The sequence below is a fragment of the Struthio camelus genome, chromosome 3, assembly GCF_040807025.1.
Source record: "Struthio camelus isolate bStrCam1 chromosome 3, bStrCam1.hap1, whole genome shotgun sequence".
Classification (NCBI taxonomy): Eukaryota; Metazoa; Chordata; class Aves; order Struthioniformes; family Struthionidae; genus Struthio; species Struthio camelus.
In genome coordinates, this window is record NC_090944.1 from 1,457,585 (window position 1) to 1,477,170 (window position 19,586).

A 19,586-nucleotide genomic window follows, 5' to 3' on the forward strand; every position below is an offset into this window, starting at 1 on the left:
GGAAATTGCAGGATTTTTTTTAAGGGTGTCAACTGAGGTGTTTCAGCGCCTCTGAAGTAACTCGGAAGTGATTGCCCCAGTGATTAATGTGAATATTTACAAACTGCGAAGGAGACAAACATCTGGTTGGAAGGAAAAGTTCGGAAATGAAAGCACTACACTCTGACAAGGTGCAATCCAGAGAAAACTACCTTGTAGTGGAAATCAAAAACTGAATCCAGAACAAAAACACTGAACAGATAAAAGGAAACATGTCCAAGATAGTAGTAGCAAAGAAACTTAAAGGATGAGTCTTCATGGACTGAGCCTGTTTTATCCGAGAAACATTATTTACAGATTGTGGTGGGAGAGGAAAAGGCTATTTCCTAGATGAAGAACTTAATGGAACAACTTAATAGGATTCTCATTGTCATTACATCTAGAATCACAGAATAGTTGAGGTTGGAAGGAACCTCTGGAGATCTTCTAGTGCTGCACCCCTGCTCAAAGCAGGGTCACCTACAGTAGGTTGCCCAGGACCCTGTCCAGTCAGGTTTTGAGTTATCTCCAAGAATGGAGACGACGCAGCCTCTCTGGGCAACCTGCTCCAGTGCTTGAAGACTCTCAGAATTAAAAAAGTGCTCTCTTATGTTTAAATGGGATTTCTTATATTGCAGTTTGTGCTCTCTGTGCTTCTCTGTTCACTAGCTACCACTGAAAAGAGGCTGGCTAGGTCTTCTTTACTGCCTCCCATCATGTATTTATACACAGTGATAAGATCCCCCTGAGCCTTCTCTTCTCCAGGCTGAAGAGTCCCAGCTCTCTCAGCCTCTGCTTATATGACAGGTGCTCCAGTCTCTTCATCATATTCATAGCCATTCATTGGACTTGTTCCAGTAAGTGTCTCCAGTAAGCTCTCTCTTGCACTAGAGAGCCTGGAACTGGACACAGCACTCCAGATGTGGCCTCAGCAGGCCTGAATAGAGGGAAAAGATCACCTCTATAGATGTGCCGGCAACGCTCTGCCCAACGCAGCCCAGGATGCTGATGGCCTTTGTTGCTGCCACAGTACATTGCTGGCTCACGTTCAACTTGTTGTCCACCAGGACCCCCAGGTCCTTCTCTGCAGAGCTGCTCTCCCACAGGTCAGCCCCCAGCCTGTACTGGGGCATGGGGTTATTCCCCACTAGGTGCAGGACTCTGCACTTCCCTTTGTTGAACTCAATGAGGTTCATGAGGAGAGAGACATGCAAAATTTGTTTTTAAGCCCTCAAATTCTCACATATACTGCGCTGGGAGAACCATTTTATAAATGTAACAATATCTGACTACAGCCTTGCAAGTATCTTCTGAAGAAGCAATTCAGCACCTGTGGCAAAACACCTGTAGTAAAATAATTGTATAACATTAGAGTTGACTTTACCTTGAGCAGAGAAGTGATTTATCAAGAGCTGTCCTTCAGGATTTGCCTCAGAATTCACACTAGTTGGAACGTAGTGCTCCTTTCTCCTAGGCTATCAAACCTTCAGTTTGCTCATCATGGAATGTGGCAAAATCATCACATAACATTCATTATCAAGAATGTATAAATCCAACTGCTTCAGTTTCTTTTCCTGAGTTACAGAGCAATAATGACACACAGAACTCAGCTTTGATATAGAGGAGAGGCAGGCAGGAGTATAAATATACAGCCACAAGCCTTGAGTTTTCTGATGTTAAATGATCTCTCTTCAATAAACTGAAGGCACCTTTTCAGTGAGAACTAGTTAGTTGTTGCTCTTATTGATAAGGTGTATTTAATGAAATATTGACTGAGCTCTGATGATTTGTCTAAGACGGTACATTTGCACAGATCAATAAGATATCCACTGGATTCCTGTCATTTTCTGGATTTTCATTCTTGGATCATGACTTATGACATGCATAGAAGCATGCTCCCTTACCAATTTACTTGGCTAATGTAGTTGTCCATATTAAGATGGAAGAACTACACTCTCTACACTCCATTAGTATTGACGAGGTCTTCATAGACAGCGGGAAATTAGCTTGAGTATAAATACTTATGATAGACACCGTCGGCAAAATAAATCCCTCCCCTAGTTCCATATCTGATGTAAAGAAACTACTTGCTTTATGAAGAGCAGCTACCCTCTCACCGGGGCTAAAAACAAAACAGAATAAGTCTCAAGGAAGTACATGAAACCTGTCTAGACCCCTGGTCAACGGGTCACGAAATTATTAATGCCTGCACAAAAGGGAGGGAGGGCCAAACTACAATAGCACTAACAGATAACGTATTTCTTCAATCTGGCTTGACTTTGACAAGACTTTAAATTAATGGGAGAACAAGACATTTCTCATCCAAAGGCATGGTGAAACTATAAAGTTTAACAAGGGCTCTTAAATCTACAGCACATTTTCGTACAGAGTACAAAAAGGATAAGAGAGTATGCCTCTATTTCACTTCCATCAATGAAAACCTGGCACCAGCAGAGTAGGAGAAAGAAGCACATTCTAGTCACCTACAAAGTTTGCTGGCATTCAACAAGATAACAGTGCACACTTGAACACTCAAGGAACATAAAATATCCACTAAAAGGAAATAAAAAAATTTAAAAAACCGATAGACTTCATCTTTTAGGGAGCTGTAGATTTGGCCCTGAGAAAACCATTCATTCTTGTCTGTGGCTCCAAAATGAATCCTCTCAGGTACCAACTGAAGTATACAAACCATTAAAGACCTACTGAAAAGATTTTCTCATTGGCATCTGAATTAAATGGATCATCTTGCTTCAAAAGATAACTTTCCCGTGGAACTAGCGTTGCTGCTAGTCTAAACTAATATGCTAGCTTCTATTAATGCGATCTGTGGCATCTCAGAAAGTGTATGGTACCTTTCTGGTATTGTTTAGTAATTACATAGCTGCAGTCCAAAAGAGGATTGAAACTTCATAATCCACGTAACCTAATCTTATTTCTAGCAACACCCAGCTTCCAAGTTATCCTTTAAACCTTTTGGTGTGAGATGAAAGGACTTCACCCCCTTTCCTTTCTCCAGAGTAGGGAAAACTAGAAACAACTCTCAATTATCTATGAGCAATGGTTCATTTTGTTGATTTATCCTCCCATGGACATAGCGAGCACCATTTTTTTTTTTTGGTTATGATCATGGCTCTGGGAGCAGAAGTGCCACAGTATCACACAATGTCACACTCTAGACTTTGGCTAGTTCAGAAAACAGGGGGCAAATATGTCCTAAAAAGTGGAGACCTTTAGATGAAACTGAACAGAAAATAATCTGTCCACCATTTTTTTTCCTCTAAAGAGGACTGGAAAGAGATCTATGCTAAAACAGTGTCTTTTCCAGCACTGTTGTGAGTGTGAATCTTTCTTTTTTCAGTCTTTCCCCAGAGTAAACTCATATTACTGATGAGAATTGGAAAAGTCTGCTGTTACAATTTCCTCCAGTAAATGTGGTAATGCTTCATACTGCTCTAGTTCTAGAAACTGGTAACTAGTATCAGACTGCAACATAACAGGGATTCATCAACTAGAGAGACCTTCACCCTGTAAACAAGGCCCCACTATCTGGGTGGACATAGAGTTGCTTTCCACACTGACTGCTGGAGATATTATTCTACAGTGGGATGTGAGATCTGTCACTAAAAAATTGCACACTGCTAGAAAAAAAGATGCTGGCTGTGGCTTAAAACTCAAAAACTCTGAGTAGCAAATTCAGTAACTGTCCAAATCAATGTCTGAAAGTTGGGCCATATTAATAAGTGTGGAACACCTCATAAGACAACTCCAATATATTTGTCTGGAAAGCTAATGCTTCAGATTTCAGCTCCAAGATCCATATATGGAGATATCAATTCCTTTATCAACTAATGCTGAAGTAGTTGCCATGCCAGTCCTGGACCAGGGTAGTTCCATGGATAGCTCGGATGACTGGTCAGAATTAGAAAAAACAGGAGAGAATTTCTGATACAGATATAGTATTCAAAAAGTTTTCAAAAGCCTACGCTGATTTTCACAAAACATAAGTAAACAATTATCTATCCCACTAATGCTAAACCTATGTATAATAGATTTCTTCGGAGAACACCCTTGGAGATGTTAAGTCCAGGGACTGGTTGACAGAATGGATGAGCAGAGGAGAATCTCTTGCTGCTTGGCAGAAAGCTTCAGATGTTGTATAAGTGCAACAGCTCCCAGTGAAGATACTGGGTTTGGGGTCTGCAGATTATAGAGCAGCCATATTCCACTACGAGGGCAACAGAAGCCATCAGAGAATAAAGGAATGCACACGCTAATCTTAAGGATGATATTATTCTGGATATCTAGTAATTCCCTCTGGGTCCTTTCAGGCATTGGCTTATCTCCAGAGCTCTCCACCATTTCACTTGTGCCGAAACATCGTGTTTAAACATTTTATCCTTGCCTTGCAATTCTATGGTGACATACAACTCACATTATCCTTCTACTGCCTTTTTCCTTACCTTATTTATTCTACCACGTATAGTTTTCTGGAAGTATGAGTTTATAAGGATGAGTGGATAAAGAGGAAGAAAGCAAAAAAAAAACAGCTGCTGCCCTTTTATTAGTACAGCTAGTACAGCCTGCTCTGTAGTGAGAGAGAGAAGAGATGGCAGTACTGTAGTCCACCTAATATTGTGACTAAATCAACCTCCTCACCTCTTTCGTTAAATTTTCCCATAAGATCTTTCTCTATGAAATGATTCCCCCCATTCTTAAAAAAACAAAAAACAAAAAAAAAACCCACACAAACTTTTTCCAACAAGACCCACAATTGCTAGTAAATGTTTGTATAGAGCAACAGGGAAACTGGCCATCATAAGTGGCAATATAGAACAAAGGGCCCACTGAGCATCAGAACTCTAGTCTTGTTGAGTATTGTACATGCAAAACATATCTGGTTGTGAACTTAATCTGTACAAGAGGATCAAGAAAATACAATAAAACATACAAAAAAGAGCATATTAAAATCACAGCAATACTTAACAATGTCATAGGCATGAATGGCACGGAACAGAGCATGGACTATAAATCCTGAAAACTTAGCTAGTGAAAGACTGCCCTATTTTCAAAGCTGTGGCTATAAACAGCTAGGCAAGAACTAGAGCCTAGATTTTATCTCCCTGTGTGGTAAAAAGAGGAAGTTTATACACCTTGAGATGTCTATAAATTCATTAAGCTGAAAAAGAGGTGATAACTAGTAGGGCTAAGGATTTTTAAGGATGATAACATGATTTTAGTCTGCGGGGAAGGAAACAGAAGATGAAGTTTAGCTTGTGGGTGTAAAAGAAAAAAAAGAGGAGTTTCTTTTCTAGAAACCACATAGAAAATACCACACACAGATACTGTGTGCAACTGCACAATAAATTAAACAAGCTACCTATTCACTAAAAATAATAAATATTTTTGATATATCTGCACAAGAAGGAGAACGTTCTTCTACAGGAAAACGTTCAGTTTCCCCAAGTTCGATAAAGTCCTCTTTAGCCAGATTTCTCTTTCATGAGGGGAATTTTCTCACAGCCTCAAAAGGACTAACATTTTTGCAACATTAAAATAAAACCAGATTCCGATACCTTATGATGAAGTATTGCATTTATTCCTCTCCTAATCTTCAGTTTTCCAGCACTTATTGCTCCTTAAATGCTTTCTACAGGCAGTACAATGAGGAATTTCTAGCTAAGAAAAGGTCTAAAAGTGAAGGAGTTCAGCATTTACCTCCCATATTGAAATATACGGAGGTGAATTGTGTACTCAAATGCTGCTCAAGAAGTACATTTGGATGGGTATCAAAATCTTTAGGAGTTAACACCTGAAAGAGCATGTTAAAGTATAGCTCAAGTGAAAGGTTTTTTAAAAAGTTGTAGAATAAACATGGACATTTAGAGAATATCTTTCTCCTGCCGTTTCTCTTTTCCTCTTTCACTACAAGGGACATTAGAACTCTAACTTTAAAAAAAAAAAAATACTATTAACTAATCTTGCTCTGCTCTATTGCTGATGATTTCATACATAATCAGTCTTCTGTCTAGAAATGCAGAGCTCCTGTCACTCACCTAAACTCTGGACCTAAACGCTCTGGGACTAAGACTGTTACAGTGGGAACAATGAAGGCATTAAGTACTTAGTAATAGGAGAAGGGACAGTGTATTTACATAAGTTGAACAGAAACTCTGTTCTGACCCGATGTTTCAAACAACAAAATATTCCATTTACCATTTTCAACATGGGCAAGTCTGTGCAGGAGAGGCAGCCACACAAGGCACTGAGGAGGTGGGTCAGCCATCAGTGTGTCTAAGAACATGTTTAGCATGATCTTTTTCTGCAAAGAAAAAAGAAATGCAACTTAATTATATGAAAAGTCTCATTTTTATATACCAAAACTTATCTTAAAGTCTCTCTATGATTCAGCTTCTGTGTACCAATAATATACTGTATGTTGTAAACAACAGATAAAAATCATAATTTCTTTGGCTCAGAGAGTTTCAAATTAGAGAGAAGGTATTAGTATAGTCACAGTATAATCATACAAAATAAATGATAAATAAGTGAATAGAAAATTCCAGAAAACGAAGGGCTAGTCAATCAGTAATTTCTGAATTGCAGTTAAATAATCCTATTTTGAAGAGGGATACAAGAAGTGCGAGAAGAATTTATTTAGCAGTGTAGAAAATGGTATTTCAAACATACAGGCAGTATTGAAAAAAGTAGACACATACATTAAAAAGAGTAATTACAACTAATATTTACATATGATCTAAGCAGAAAATTAATTTTTTAAGAAGATAAAATCAGAAAAGCAAGAGACAAGGGGAGAACTTGGCTAATATTTTTAAAATAGACAATAAAAACGAAATTGAAATGAAATCACTAGGGGAAGGAAGTCAGCAACAGGGCTTTTTAAGAGTAACTTTTTCTAAAGTTTCAGATTCAGATGAGCATGAAAAAAGTTTCTCCTGGGAATATAAACAGATGGGGATAACTGGTAAGAAAAATAGCTAAGAACATTATGGATACAAAGAAAGACTATTTTGGCTTTTTCATACGATAAACTAGATAACTAGGAATTTCTCAGAGGCAGAAAACCAGCTGGTCACATAGCACTTTTTCTCACCTTTGCACTTGACAGGGTTACTTCAAAAAGCATCCATAAAAGGGAAGGGAAACAGAACTGGAGGAAAAGCCAGTCTGGTTTTCTAGCAGCTGTGAAATTAACTGTAGCTTTCACTTGCAACTATCATGCCACAAATTAAGTACTTTTTGGTAAGGAGAAAGTTTATATTTAAAGTATCGATATTTTTGTGATTAGTGACAAATGTATACATCTACCGCCTCTGCAGCTAACTATCCTGGAGAGAAAATACAGAATTACAATTATCTATGCTAGTTACCATATAAGGAAAATTTTTAGAAATATTTAATCTTATTTTCATCTTCTGTAAGGTGTCCTTGTTCTAGTCCCCCTATTTAATAAATTAAAACCTTTTTCTGAATAACTAAGCTACCTACTGCTGGTACAGGCGAGTTCAAGAATTTCCTTTGCCGGATATGACATCAGACACACCACTTGGAAAAGAATGAATGTCTTGATATTGCCTGGTATCCTAGCCTTCCTTCCTCCTCTAAAGCTAAGTCATCTACTGGGCTATTGATGATAAGACGCAATCAACCTCTCTTCCTCTCCTTTCAGAGGTGAAGACATCCAAAATCTTTTAACAAATTCACAGCTCGGTAAGGCCATGAAGCACTCCAAATATGCTGAAACAAACCTTCTGATGGGGAGAAAATGAGTGGCATCATTGTCTGTAATTGGTGTGTAGATGGTGTGTTTCAAATGTTATCACAATTCCGTAACTGCTTACCTGTAGAAGTATTGGACAACTTCATCAATATACCTCCAAGGTTTCTGATTTTGACTTCGCTTTCACCTCTCATACTGTTTCACATAAACAGCATATGAAAGATTTTCTATCTGTAATCCTTGTCAAAGCTAAGAAGGGCATATTGCAGTAACTGCACCTGACCAGCAGGGACTGGAAGCACTTTATTTTTGATATGCCATTCAGAACAAGAGTGTGGAAAACGTAGACAAGTTTCTGGTTTAGTTGACAGGAAGAGAAAAGGTTATTTACCAGAAACCACAGCCCTTCAAGATATGTTGTGCAGATATCCATTCACATCATGTGTGTATATATGCTGTTCCTTGGTTAAAAAGGCAAAGAATCTATCTCAGAGGGACAACACACACAGCCTTTCCAATCTTAGGTTACTCCAAAAAAATAAATGCTGCTCACAGAGACATGTTTTCCAGAGATGAAACTAAGGATCCATAAGACAGTGACATGTAAGGGGTACAATGGCAGAAGAACCTAAACCTAACTAGAAAGCTTCTTTCTGCTATAGACAAGGATGTTCCTCAAAGAAAAAAAGGTTGCTTTAAGCAGTGAGAACCATGAAACCTTATGAGTTGTCAAAGACTGTGTATAGAGTAGCATGACTTCCATGTAGATGATGAGAAGAATACAGGCTTTGGGTATTTCCTCCAATACAGGTAGGACATTTTGAAAACAACTGACCAAACAGAATCATGCAGCATTATCACTGCTGCATTCTGTCTCTGTGGGCATTAGCATTCTTGGTAATGGCAGAACTGACAGGAAAGCAAATAGCAACCTCCTCCTCCTCCTGCGAATTAGGAACACATCAGAGAAGGAGCCTAGATAAAACCTTTTTCTGGAGCAGAAGGTCTAACATTTCCTACTGGTTCAGAACCCAACCATGGAGCAACCACAGATACATCACTCAGTCTCCATTTATGATGTAGCAACACTTGAATAATCTGGTAGCAATTTCCAAACCCCAAGAACATAAATTAAAAATGGGTCAATGTGAAAGCAGTCTTCAGGGTCAAATGTTTCCCAACAGAAAAAAAGCCTTCCTGCATAGTTTTTTTTTTTTCCTGTAATTGCCTGCTGTCTGTCCTATTGTAATAACTGTTGTTACCAATTGCTGTTAGCATACCTACTCATCTTAACAGATGTGTAGTCTCAGATCTTCTCGCAGGTGGGTACAATGACAGAATATTCCAGTGCTATTCTTATCTTAAAAGGAGTATCACAGGCTTGCTTCAATGGCAAAAACTCAGCCAGGTTTATTGTCACAATGCCAACATGATTGTTCCAACAAGATACTAATACATACATTTCCCCAAGATCCCAGCACAAAACCACATCCCCTGAGCCAAAGATATCACATATCACAAAGATATGTGGTATCTAACTCTCCTTTAGAGTGATCAAAGCAAGTTACAGCAATCTAAACAGCTGTGTATTAGACCTCATCTGTATCTAATTGTGCTGCATCTTGTGCTTAATCTGCAACTCTATCAACGTGTGCCTATACCATCCTTACACACAAGACCATCCTGTGCTTAACAGACGTATCTTATCTCTACTATTCACTTTTAACAAGACTGCACATCTTGATCACACTCCTGACACTGTTGGCATTTTTAATCTTGTACAACGAGTTCAGTTATAAGCCGTCAGCTCCAAAAGGCCTGAGTCAGTCAATACTTTAGCAAAGTAGGCAAGCAAGGTATGTACAAGTCAAGGCCTATCTAGGCCTATTTGTGTAGTTTGTGCAGCTGAGTTTCAACACACTAACATGCAATTTGACCTCTAGAGAGGCCAAGCTCCTTGGGCTCCCAAGTCTCTGAAGTGAACTTCTCAGCCCAATAGAAAAACGGCTATTAAAATGCTCTGGAAAGCACATAAAAATGGACACTCCTCTGCAATGACAAGATAGGCTGTGGCATAAATAAAGACAGATTCTAAGGCAAGGAATGTCATGATGACATGACATTTCTATGACAGCTAGACTGTAGCCATGTGAACAGAATTTTTAGGCAAAGTATGACATGATCTCTCACATCTGTGAAAGCAGCCACTTGACCTAGTATACTAAGTTATGACTGGGAGCTCTTCATCCATGGGGAAACCATCACAAAGAATGCAGGTCTCATCCAAAGTATCCCAGTGAACTCTGTTTTGCATGGGCAGCAGTCTGAATTATTCCACCTGAGACCCAAGAAATCAAACAGAACGGTGCATACATGCACCATATAATCACCAGCATTTCTTTGCCCATCTGCCCCTTGACAACACAGATAGCAATAAATCATTAGCATATTGCACCTCACAGAAGCAGCTCCTGGAACCAGGACCTCCATGAAGACCCATGAACCACTGCTGGCTTTGTCTCATGGTAATTTAGACAGCACCAGGGAATGTTCCTGGCACTGGAACTTAATCATGTTGCTTTTACATTATTAAACCTGTCACTGGTTTAACCAGCCACTCTCCCAAATGATTCTGGCATCCAGATCAGGAGTTAATGTGGGCTAGGAACCATTCTTAATAAACAGCTTGGATTTAACCACCCTATTTCAGGAACTAAGAGAATTCAGGAGCATGGATGTGGCTAGAGCACTCTAGTTGACCTGGAAATCCAATGGCTTTACCAATGTCATCTGGAGAGAATTTGGGCAAAGTGATAGGCTGTTACAGTAGAACATCAGAGAAGCACCTCTGGAAAGCTTTATTTTCAAGCCTGGGAGGCATAATAGACTTGGGAAGCATAAGAAAACGGAATTATGTTCAAGATAGGTTACCCATGCGCTTCCCAAGACCAGTCTGTTTCCCTCTTTTCGTACAAATGGAAGAGATTTGTTTTGGGGCACACTCTATAACTGGACTAATAAAAAACATTAACACTCTTTGCAAACAAAGCCTTACTCTAGGGGTTTTGTTTTGCTGAATAGAATTAGAGCAAAGACATTTCTAAAAGGCAACCAACATGCAGATGAATTATCCTTCTTGTTCGTGGAAGCTAGAGCTATAAAGAGTGCTAAGACATGCTGCAGGCAAGGCATGTGCAAATGGACAGTTACTACATCTCAGCTGGCAACCATGATGAGACTTGCATCAAGTATCTTAGAAATATCAGTCACTCGTCAAAGTCAGTCTAGCTACACTAGCCTCTCTCTACGCATAACCAAGAAATGGTAGATTCCAGATGGTGAGTCATCTCATCCAAGTGTAGGCTTCAAAACAAATTAATAAGAATCATCCCTGGCTGGGACTCATTTAGTCTCTCTTTACAGACAGTGGAAAGAGCGTGTATAGCTTAATATCTGACTTTTATAGCTGTAAAGTTAGGCTGTGGTTTGACATTCAATAACAGTGCCGCTTGAGTGAAATTTGGTTTGACCAGATCAGTTTCCCCACGTGCAGGAACAGCTTGCGCTGACACAACAAAAAGGGTGGCATGTTGGTGGGAACAAGTGATGGCTTACAAACACATCAACCAGTACTGGTATCAAAAAATTATGTATTAATTACACTATCAGTGAGACAAATCTCTATCCTCAGTAACTCAGATGAGCTGGAGCCCTCACAATTTCCTAAATCAGAGGCTGTTTCCTATTGTGTTGCAATTCAGATGTACAAATTGCTAATTAGTTGAAATTAAAAATTTCATTTTAGCAAAAGTGACTATAAATTCTAACTCTAAGCACTTTAGAAATATTTCTTCCAGAACATAATCATGACCAAAATCAACATGTTTAAGTTTAGTTGTAATTTAATTTTTTCAAGTATTTATTTAATTTGAGATACTGTAAGATAGCGTAAATAAGCCTTAAACCAACTGTAAACATGAACCTAGATAATCTTACATCTAAACTGTATGGAGAAATATAAACATTAAAGTTCTTTAAAAGTCCTTTTAAGACCAGTATTACTTCATCTACTCCAAAAATTACTTGACATGGAGCTATTTTGGAAAAAATAGTCATACCAATAAGCCCAACAGTTAAATTGATTTTAAAAACAAACTATGCATCGACAGTGTATTTATTTTGCGCAGACTCAATCAGGTAGCAGTTGATTCGTTGAAGCTAACACTCTCAACACAATCGAGAAAGATTAATAGATTAGGGAAGAATGGTAAAAATTGCTGTGTTTCATGTTTCAGAAAAAGAATGCTTTCTCCTTACTAGTCTTCTGATAGGTAAAAAGTAGTGTCCTGTTAAAGAGAACATAAAGGATTTGGCACAATTTTAGTTTAACTGCCTAAGGCCTAGATGTAATATCTTTAACTACTCAGATTTTCTTTAAAATTGCTTAAATACTGTACATTACTCCCCCCAAAAGCCCTCGAAACCCCATACAAACTGTAACCAAAGAATCCAGTGGACTTTTCAAGAGAGCAGTAGATTAACAAGCAATACAAAAGTCCTGTTTTGTTAACTCTTACTTGTTGTGGGAAACACGTCCGTACTGAGTGTTCTGTGTATCCGAAAGAAGGCCCTTCAAAAACAGCTGTTGGAAGTTTTAGAACTTCTTTCAAAAACTGATCAAATTTTGTAAATATCATTAGTCCATTTGAATCTGATATTTGGGAGAAAATATCTGTAAGAAAACATAACAAAACCCTAGAGTAAAAACATGTTTAATATAAAAAAAGAAAAAAATAATAATTTCAACCCATTTAAACCTCCAGTTATTTCTACTTCTTTTTATTCTGAACACAGTTTCTTATTACTTGCTCTCAGGACAAAATATGTAAGTGAACACATCTGAACATGCTATAATATAAGTTTTCCTGTTTCATCTATCCCATCTCACCCATCCTTGAGAAAAGTTTCTTCCACTGTATTATTATAACAGCAAGGAAGCAGAAGCTATGAGGCATTATAAAAGATCATAGTTACAAAACATCATTGTATCTTAATGTTTACTCCTTAAAAATAAAACTACCCAAAACTACTTTGAGAAGCTTTTAAAAAAAAAGTTGCAAGAATCACAAAGTTAAAACCAGCAAAACTCTTCGCACTGAAGAGCATCAGAATTGCCATGTTGAATTCAAGTAACAAAGCAGTAGAAGAGAACAGCAGAAGTAAGTACACTAGCCAGAAACTGGGGGTGCAACAACCAACGTCTCTGAGGCTGCTACGCATAAGCCGTGCAGGTGAGTGGATGGGGAGAAGGAAGTCCAATTTCATTTTATATCAGAGATGCTGTGCACAGTGAAGAGCTGGAAAAGGAATTTTTGTCCCTACACAAGGTGTATGTTTATTACGAGAAGAGGTATGCCTGTAAATCAGCTATGTAGGGCTAAATATATTTCTGAAACCAAAAGGAGAACGGGGCAAGATACTCAGCAGTTCCGGCATATACACAAAGGGGGATGGGGAGGGTCTCAGGTGGTGGCAGGGAGGCTCTCCAGATTAGGAGGGACTTCACAAGGCTTCTTCCCATCTGCATGCCTGTAGGCAGGACTGCAGCAGTTTTGCAAGTATTTTCACTCCCATGCCATGGGCCTAGCTATAGGCAAGTGGATGGCAAGAGGTCTCCCGAGCCTCCTGCTCTGGAGTCCCTATATTCCCTTACATCATAGAGTTCAAATTCCTCCAAATCCCAACCCAAAGCTCCCGGCTCCCATGCCTTTTATGCCTCCCACGCCAGGAAACGTTTTAGCCAAACACAGTCCTCTCACTCATCCTAACACTTCTTCACTGACCCAGATCTCATCACTCACCAACTCCTTGTAGCAGATATGACAGCTATTAGTAGAGATGCTGCTTTTTCTTACAAAGCTGCATATTTCTCCCCACAGTAAATTTAAAGGGGGGATTTTTATTTTCAGTTTTAAAACGTAACAGAAATTCTCAATTATTCTCCATATGGTAAAACCACCAATTAAAAGTTAATACATTAAGAACATTTAAGTTCCAAAATGAACCTATCACTTTCCAATCTATTTTGTGCAAGCTATTGTACAGCACAGGTTTATCTGAAACCATATCATTATACACATGAAAAAGCTCGAGAGATCCTCACCTATTAAGCTAGTAAAGGGCTTTTTATCTGTAAAAAAAGAGTTTCAGGGAAGGAACAGTAACTATGATTTTTTGAGATGTCATCATCTGTATTCCACCCTGTGTTAACTCCCTGTCAGTGTAGAGTCCTATACCATCTGGACCCATACAAACAAAAATACCCAGGACGCCTGAGCCTTGATGTTCTCAAGTGGAAAGGCAGGACATGAAGTATCCAGTGCAAACACATGCCCAGCTGGCACTGAGGACCAAAAGAATCCAATTTCACACGCCTGGAGAACATGTGCAGTCGCCTCATTCAGCGTTTGGATGCTACTAGCAATCTTTACTTAAGTAATGGCTGCTCTAATTAGACAAACAGTTCCCAGGTATCAGACTGACAGATTGAAAGCGCCTGCAACAATGCCTGTTGTGCAAATTAAAAGTGGGCATCTTTGATAAACCTGAGATATATCTTGACCATCTTAAAGCACTAAGCCAAAAAATTAACGGTACTCTCCTGCTTGATCTATGTCTTAACTAGGACAAAAAAATGTTTTGCTGGCCTTGATTTGAGACTTTTTTTTTAAATTTGTGTTGTAAGAATGAGAACTGACTTGCTATAGATGACCCTGGACATAGTGCGGAAGACAGCTGAACAGCTAAGTTACAGGATGATAGAAGAACCACGTGGAATTCCCTGTATTTCAGCTTGTGCCCACCACCTCTCTTCCTGTCACTGGGGTAATCGGTTACAGATACCTGACTGAAATTTCCTTCAACCAGAATCTTATTGTCTAGCCACCTCAACATGAAAATGTTTTTTCCTAAATTCACTGCTACCTGCTGTAAAAATAATGGAGAGACCTAAAATGGAGCACTCAGCATACTCTTCTAGCTGTCATTTTATCACAGCAAAGAAGTTTATCGCTCCCTTACCCTTGGCTTGTTCTCACTGTCTCTCTCGCTCCCTCACCTTCTCCTCCCCTAAATATAAATCCCTTGAGTCTAGCAGCTGACTTCCTCATATAGCCAGTTTTCAAATTACCTTAAATAAATTACACAGAAAGAATTTCTTAACGGAATGACTTCCAATTGAACACTGAAGAATAGAGATCATAACATCCTTTAATACCCAGCTTCGAGTTATGTTCAGGAAAATAAAAATACAGGAAAAGATGGTTAGATGCTATTAAAGGACAGTGATGTCAGTGTATGAAATGTTAGAAAAGCTGTGTACAAATAAAATAAATGTCTTGGGATCAAAAAAATCTCTTTGGGAAAGAGTTCTCATACAGTAAAGCTGGGTCTCTGATACACCTACAGTGTCAAATTACGCTATGAAGAAAGATTTCTCTAATAACACCACTAACATTAGTGAGAACTAAAATATTCCTCAGAGATGATTCAGTGGCTGTTCAGTAAAGAATTCTGTTATTTAAGACATCATAAATAATTAAACTTTATATAGAGGAAGTGTTGAAAGAAAATAAAGTTAATTTAAGCGATCAAAACTATGTCTGTAAAAAAGATACTATTTCAAAATGGCATATTTCCAGTAAATTAGAGAAATGATTTAAATTTCCTGAGTGAAACAGCTCATGAAGAAGTCTAGAATGTGTAAGTTACTGGTGCTGAAACTATCTGGAATTTGTATCACAGGATAAACGGATAAAATTGAAAGGAAGGCCTGAAGACCTTGCTGACTGAATAATATTATAAGTCATACTAGCAATAAGGAAAAAAAAACATCCAGTGAGAAATGGGGGTTGAGTGGAATATTAAAGAATGCTGTATCTTAGAGAAGAGAATTTAAGTCAGGCACAAAAGTCAAATTTAACCTGAAAATTGAATGTGGAAGCAAAGACAGGTTCAGTAATGGATACAAATGGAAACCAGGGAAATAACTAAAACTAAATAGAGAAACAAACCTGAAGAATCCTTATCCGTTCAAGATTCACTCCAAAACTGGCACATGCACAAAAAATGAAGACCTAGTCACAAATCTATTAAGGTGAGATTGCTGTAACAAGATTGGAGCAGGACAGTACTTGTATTTAAAAAAAAGGACAGAAATGATCTGGGTAAATAGGGTCTATTAATCTGAACTGAACAGTATGCAAGGGTTAAAAGAAAAAGATTTTAAGGAGAAAGCAATTAAAGCTATGAAAATGAACAGAAAATGAGATAAAATAGCACAGGATATATCAAGGGTAAATTAAAGAACACCAACCTATGTCTTGCTGTCATAAGAAAAATGCTTTTTTAAGTCAAGAGTGAAGTTGAATCATCCTTGCGGGAAATTTCCACATGAGAAATTACTAGTGAAATTGGAGAAGATGGAGATTAGTAAGATAATTATACAGTGATGTCCCCTTTTGGAGGGCAGCATAAAAAAAAGGAAAAAAACCCCTCAAACTAAAGAACAGCTTACAACGTAATTTCAGTGAGACCCTACCTTAGGGTCAAACTAGTAAACTGTTGTTTAAACGGTGCTGTGAGAGCAATTGGCATGAGCTAATAAAATTTCCTGATGACATAGTATTATAATTCAATTCTCATATAAAATTCCAGTTCAATGCTACTACATTATAAACATTCTTCTTCTTCTTCTTTTTTTTTTTTTTAAATCAAGGAAGAAGAGTCAGAACTATAAAAACCACTGCCCCATTCCAAAAAAAGCCAAAATAAAATGGTGCTTGTGCATTTTAAGATTTCCTCTCTCTAAATATCTGTAGCAGAACTTTTACATTATAAATGGAGTTTGTAATACCAGCTACTGATAAAATTGCCCAACACTTCCCTTGAGATTCTTTTCATTTGCTTATAACTTTGCCAAAATTAACTGTTCTACTTTTTCCATTCAAGGCATCTGCCTGATGCTTTGCAGAGTTTCAGCTGAAGGCTCAATCATTTCCCCAAATAAGTTAAAAACACAACAAAAAGGGTAACTGCCCTGGGTGTATCCAATTCTTATGATGTTGTCAAATTTAACCCTAAGAATCCATATCGCATTTGCTAAACACTAGATTGCTTATCAGTAAAAGCCCAGAAAAAGTCAATTTAATATAGATAAGCTAGCTTGGCTACACTTCTGTAGGGGGGGAAGAGTGTGCAGCAGTTTTTCTGGTCTTAACTCAAAATACATAATACCAACATAATGACAATCCAAGGAAATACAGGCCAGCCAGTCTCACTGCAGTTCCTCAGAAAATCATGGAGCAAGTCCTGTTCAAACACATTTCTGGGCAAACACAGGAGAAGGTGACTGGGAGCAGCCACAGTGAATCCACAAAAGCGTGAATCCCACCTGCCCAGCTTGATTGCCTTCTGTGATCAAATCCGAACCATGATAAAATCCACTGAATCTGTGGATGTCATTCACTTCAATTTTAGCAAGGCTTCTGACTTTCGTATCACCTAATATTCTTGTATCCAACCTGGGATGTTACAGCTCAACAGCCAGCATGGGGAACTGGATGAGGCCACCTAGTACTGTTTGTGCTTGCATGAGTATTCTCTGTCTGTGTTGATCTGTTGGCTGGTTGTGTGTGCGCCTGTGTAAACATGCCTACTGGGAATACATGCCCAGCCTCGCCACTGGTGGACCTGGGCATATGGAGTTGCAGCAGCCTTACCTCTATCAGATCTAACGACTCCTAAAATTTAGGTTATGGACAAATGACATATAAAAAGGTCTGTATAAAAAGCATACACGGAGCTTGTTCCATTTGAATAGATACAATACCACAACAAAACACATATTATTTTGAACCACTGATTAAGATCAAAACTAACAACTCCCTCTTTACTCCCACTCCTCAAAAGAAAAAAAAAAAAAAAGCAAAGAAAAAAAAGCCCATAAAACTCAAGTCCTCCACTCCACCAAACCAAAAACCCACAGCCAGGCTTATTCATCTATAGCAGATTAACTTTCAAGGCCTTTATTGATGTTAAACCTAATATTGAGCATACATTATTACATCAAGTCTTACCAGAGCCAGATAGCGAGAGAAAAAAGGAGTTAGCGAGCAGAGGAAGCCAAGGAGCACTGTACAAGTAGAGCTAATCATCAGAGAAATTGGACAGCACTCCGAATTAGCAAGGTAGAATCTTGATTTATTTGAAACCAAGTCTGTTTGCAATTTACTCGCAGAATTAACAAGGAAGGAGACATTAATTACTTCACAACAAATCTATCTGAATGCCAAAATGAAGTCATCCACTCCACCAAATTCAGCATTTTTGTACGGCATTTCTTAGGCTTAAAATGCTATGATAAAAGTTATAACTAAAGTCTGTAGTGACAGGCTGAGTTTACATGGTGTGCAGTTAGGAGTTAAAGTAACCTTTACCCAAGGAATATCATGTCACAGGAAATAAGTCTTTTCCACTGAGAACAAATGGATATCACTGAACAACTCTCATTTCACATGTACTTTCAGACACTGTATGGAATGAAAAATCCTCCATTTGTTCACATTTTCAGAATTCAGAAACAGCTTGTACCTATGCAAGCATAGAGACTAAGTTACTATCACCCATATAAATTAAGCTAAAAAAAACAAAACAAAAAACAAAAATCCACAAACATACAAACTTCTGGATTTCCAGAAAGCCTGATGTTCCAACCAAGTCTGAACTTACAGATTGCTTGCAAAAGAGTGCAGGTGGTACAGGGGGAACTCACGAGAACAGGAGTAAATTAGAAACAGAAGTAGTTCAATGATGAAATGGATCAGCAACCAGAGACACAGGTGGGAAAGACAGGAAAGGCAAAAATAAAATTGTGTATTTGTAATGAACAGAAGAAGAAATAAAGAATATAATAACACCTTATGAAGATCAAACCAAAAGCCTGTTTATCCCAGTAGCAGATGGCTAAGGCAAGCACATTCCCCAGAAAACTCTTCCACTCACTGAACAGGGAGTTTGTATTTAGTAAGCCTTGATGGAGTTGCCTTCAATGAAATTAGTTCAAGTAGTGATTGGACGCGAAGAGTTTGGTATGGACAACATACTTTGGCAAAGTTTAATGGCTTAAAGAAACATTGTTGCCTGTTCTCTGAATCCACCACATGCTCGTTTCAGCTGATGCTGAAAGTTAGTTTAGTTCTTGTATCGGAAGGCGAAAAGAACAGTTGTTCTCTATTCACTACTAACATGATGTTCATGACTGCATGAGCATTCATTTTTCTTTCTGGGTTGAGAACTACTGCTCTATCTAGTGGTCCCTTACACAAAAAGCTTTTCATACCTTTGATGATCTTTCTGGTTCTTCTCAGAAAGGATATAGCAGAACTGGAAAAGGTACAGCGATGCATACCACAGCAGCACTCATCATTCAAAGCACAGACATATCATAGATGCACACAATGCCTCAATAATGTTCGCTATTTTGTTCTGCATGTACTTCCCAAAATTTGTAACATTTTATTTACTTTATTGGCCGTTGCTATACATCTAGCCAACGATTTCACAGAACTGTAACTCCAAGATCATTTATCTGAGTAATAACAATCACTTCTTAAGCTAACCTGGGTGTGCATAAAATTAGGATTATATTCCAACTCCTCCAGCATGCACCATCTTCCATAGATTCACAGTGAATTCACCTACCTTTTTATTGTGTAGTTATTCATAGTTGTCACATCTTTCTACAACTCTTCATATTCTATTTTAGCTT

At 38.3% G+C, this 19,586-nt stretch overlaps 1 protein-coding gene across 24 annotated transcripts in view; it reads right to left on the minus strand.

Annotated features, from left to right (window-relative positions):
- The window catches only part of DTNB (dystrobrevin beta), a 224,464-nt gene that overhangs the window by 169,722 nt on the left and 35,156 nt on the right, over nucleotides 1-19,586 (minus strand). For all 24 annotated transcript variants that reach the window (XR_011139936.1, XR_011139935.1, XM_068936647.1 and 21 more), the window contains 2 exons: nucleotides 12,337-12,491; nucleotides 6,235-6,340 (listed from right to left, as the gene is read on the minus strand). Coding sequence is in view for 22 of the 24 variants with exons in the window: in XM_068936647.1 (XP_068792748.1) it covers nucleotides 6,235-6,340; nucleotides 12,337-12,491 (261 nt within the window). In the remaining 2 variants the exon portion in view is untranslated. The remainder of the gene's footprint in view (nucleotides 1-6,234; nucleotides 6,341-12,336; nucleotides 12,492-19,586) is intronic.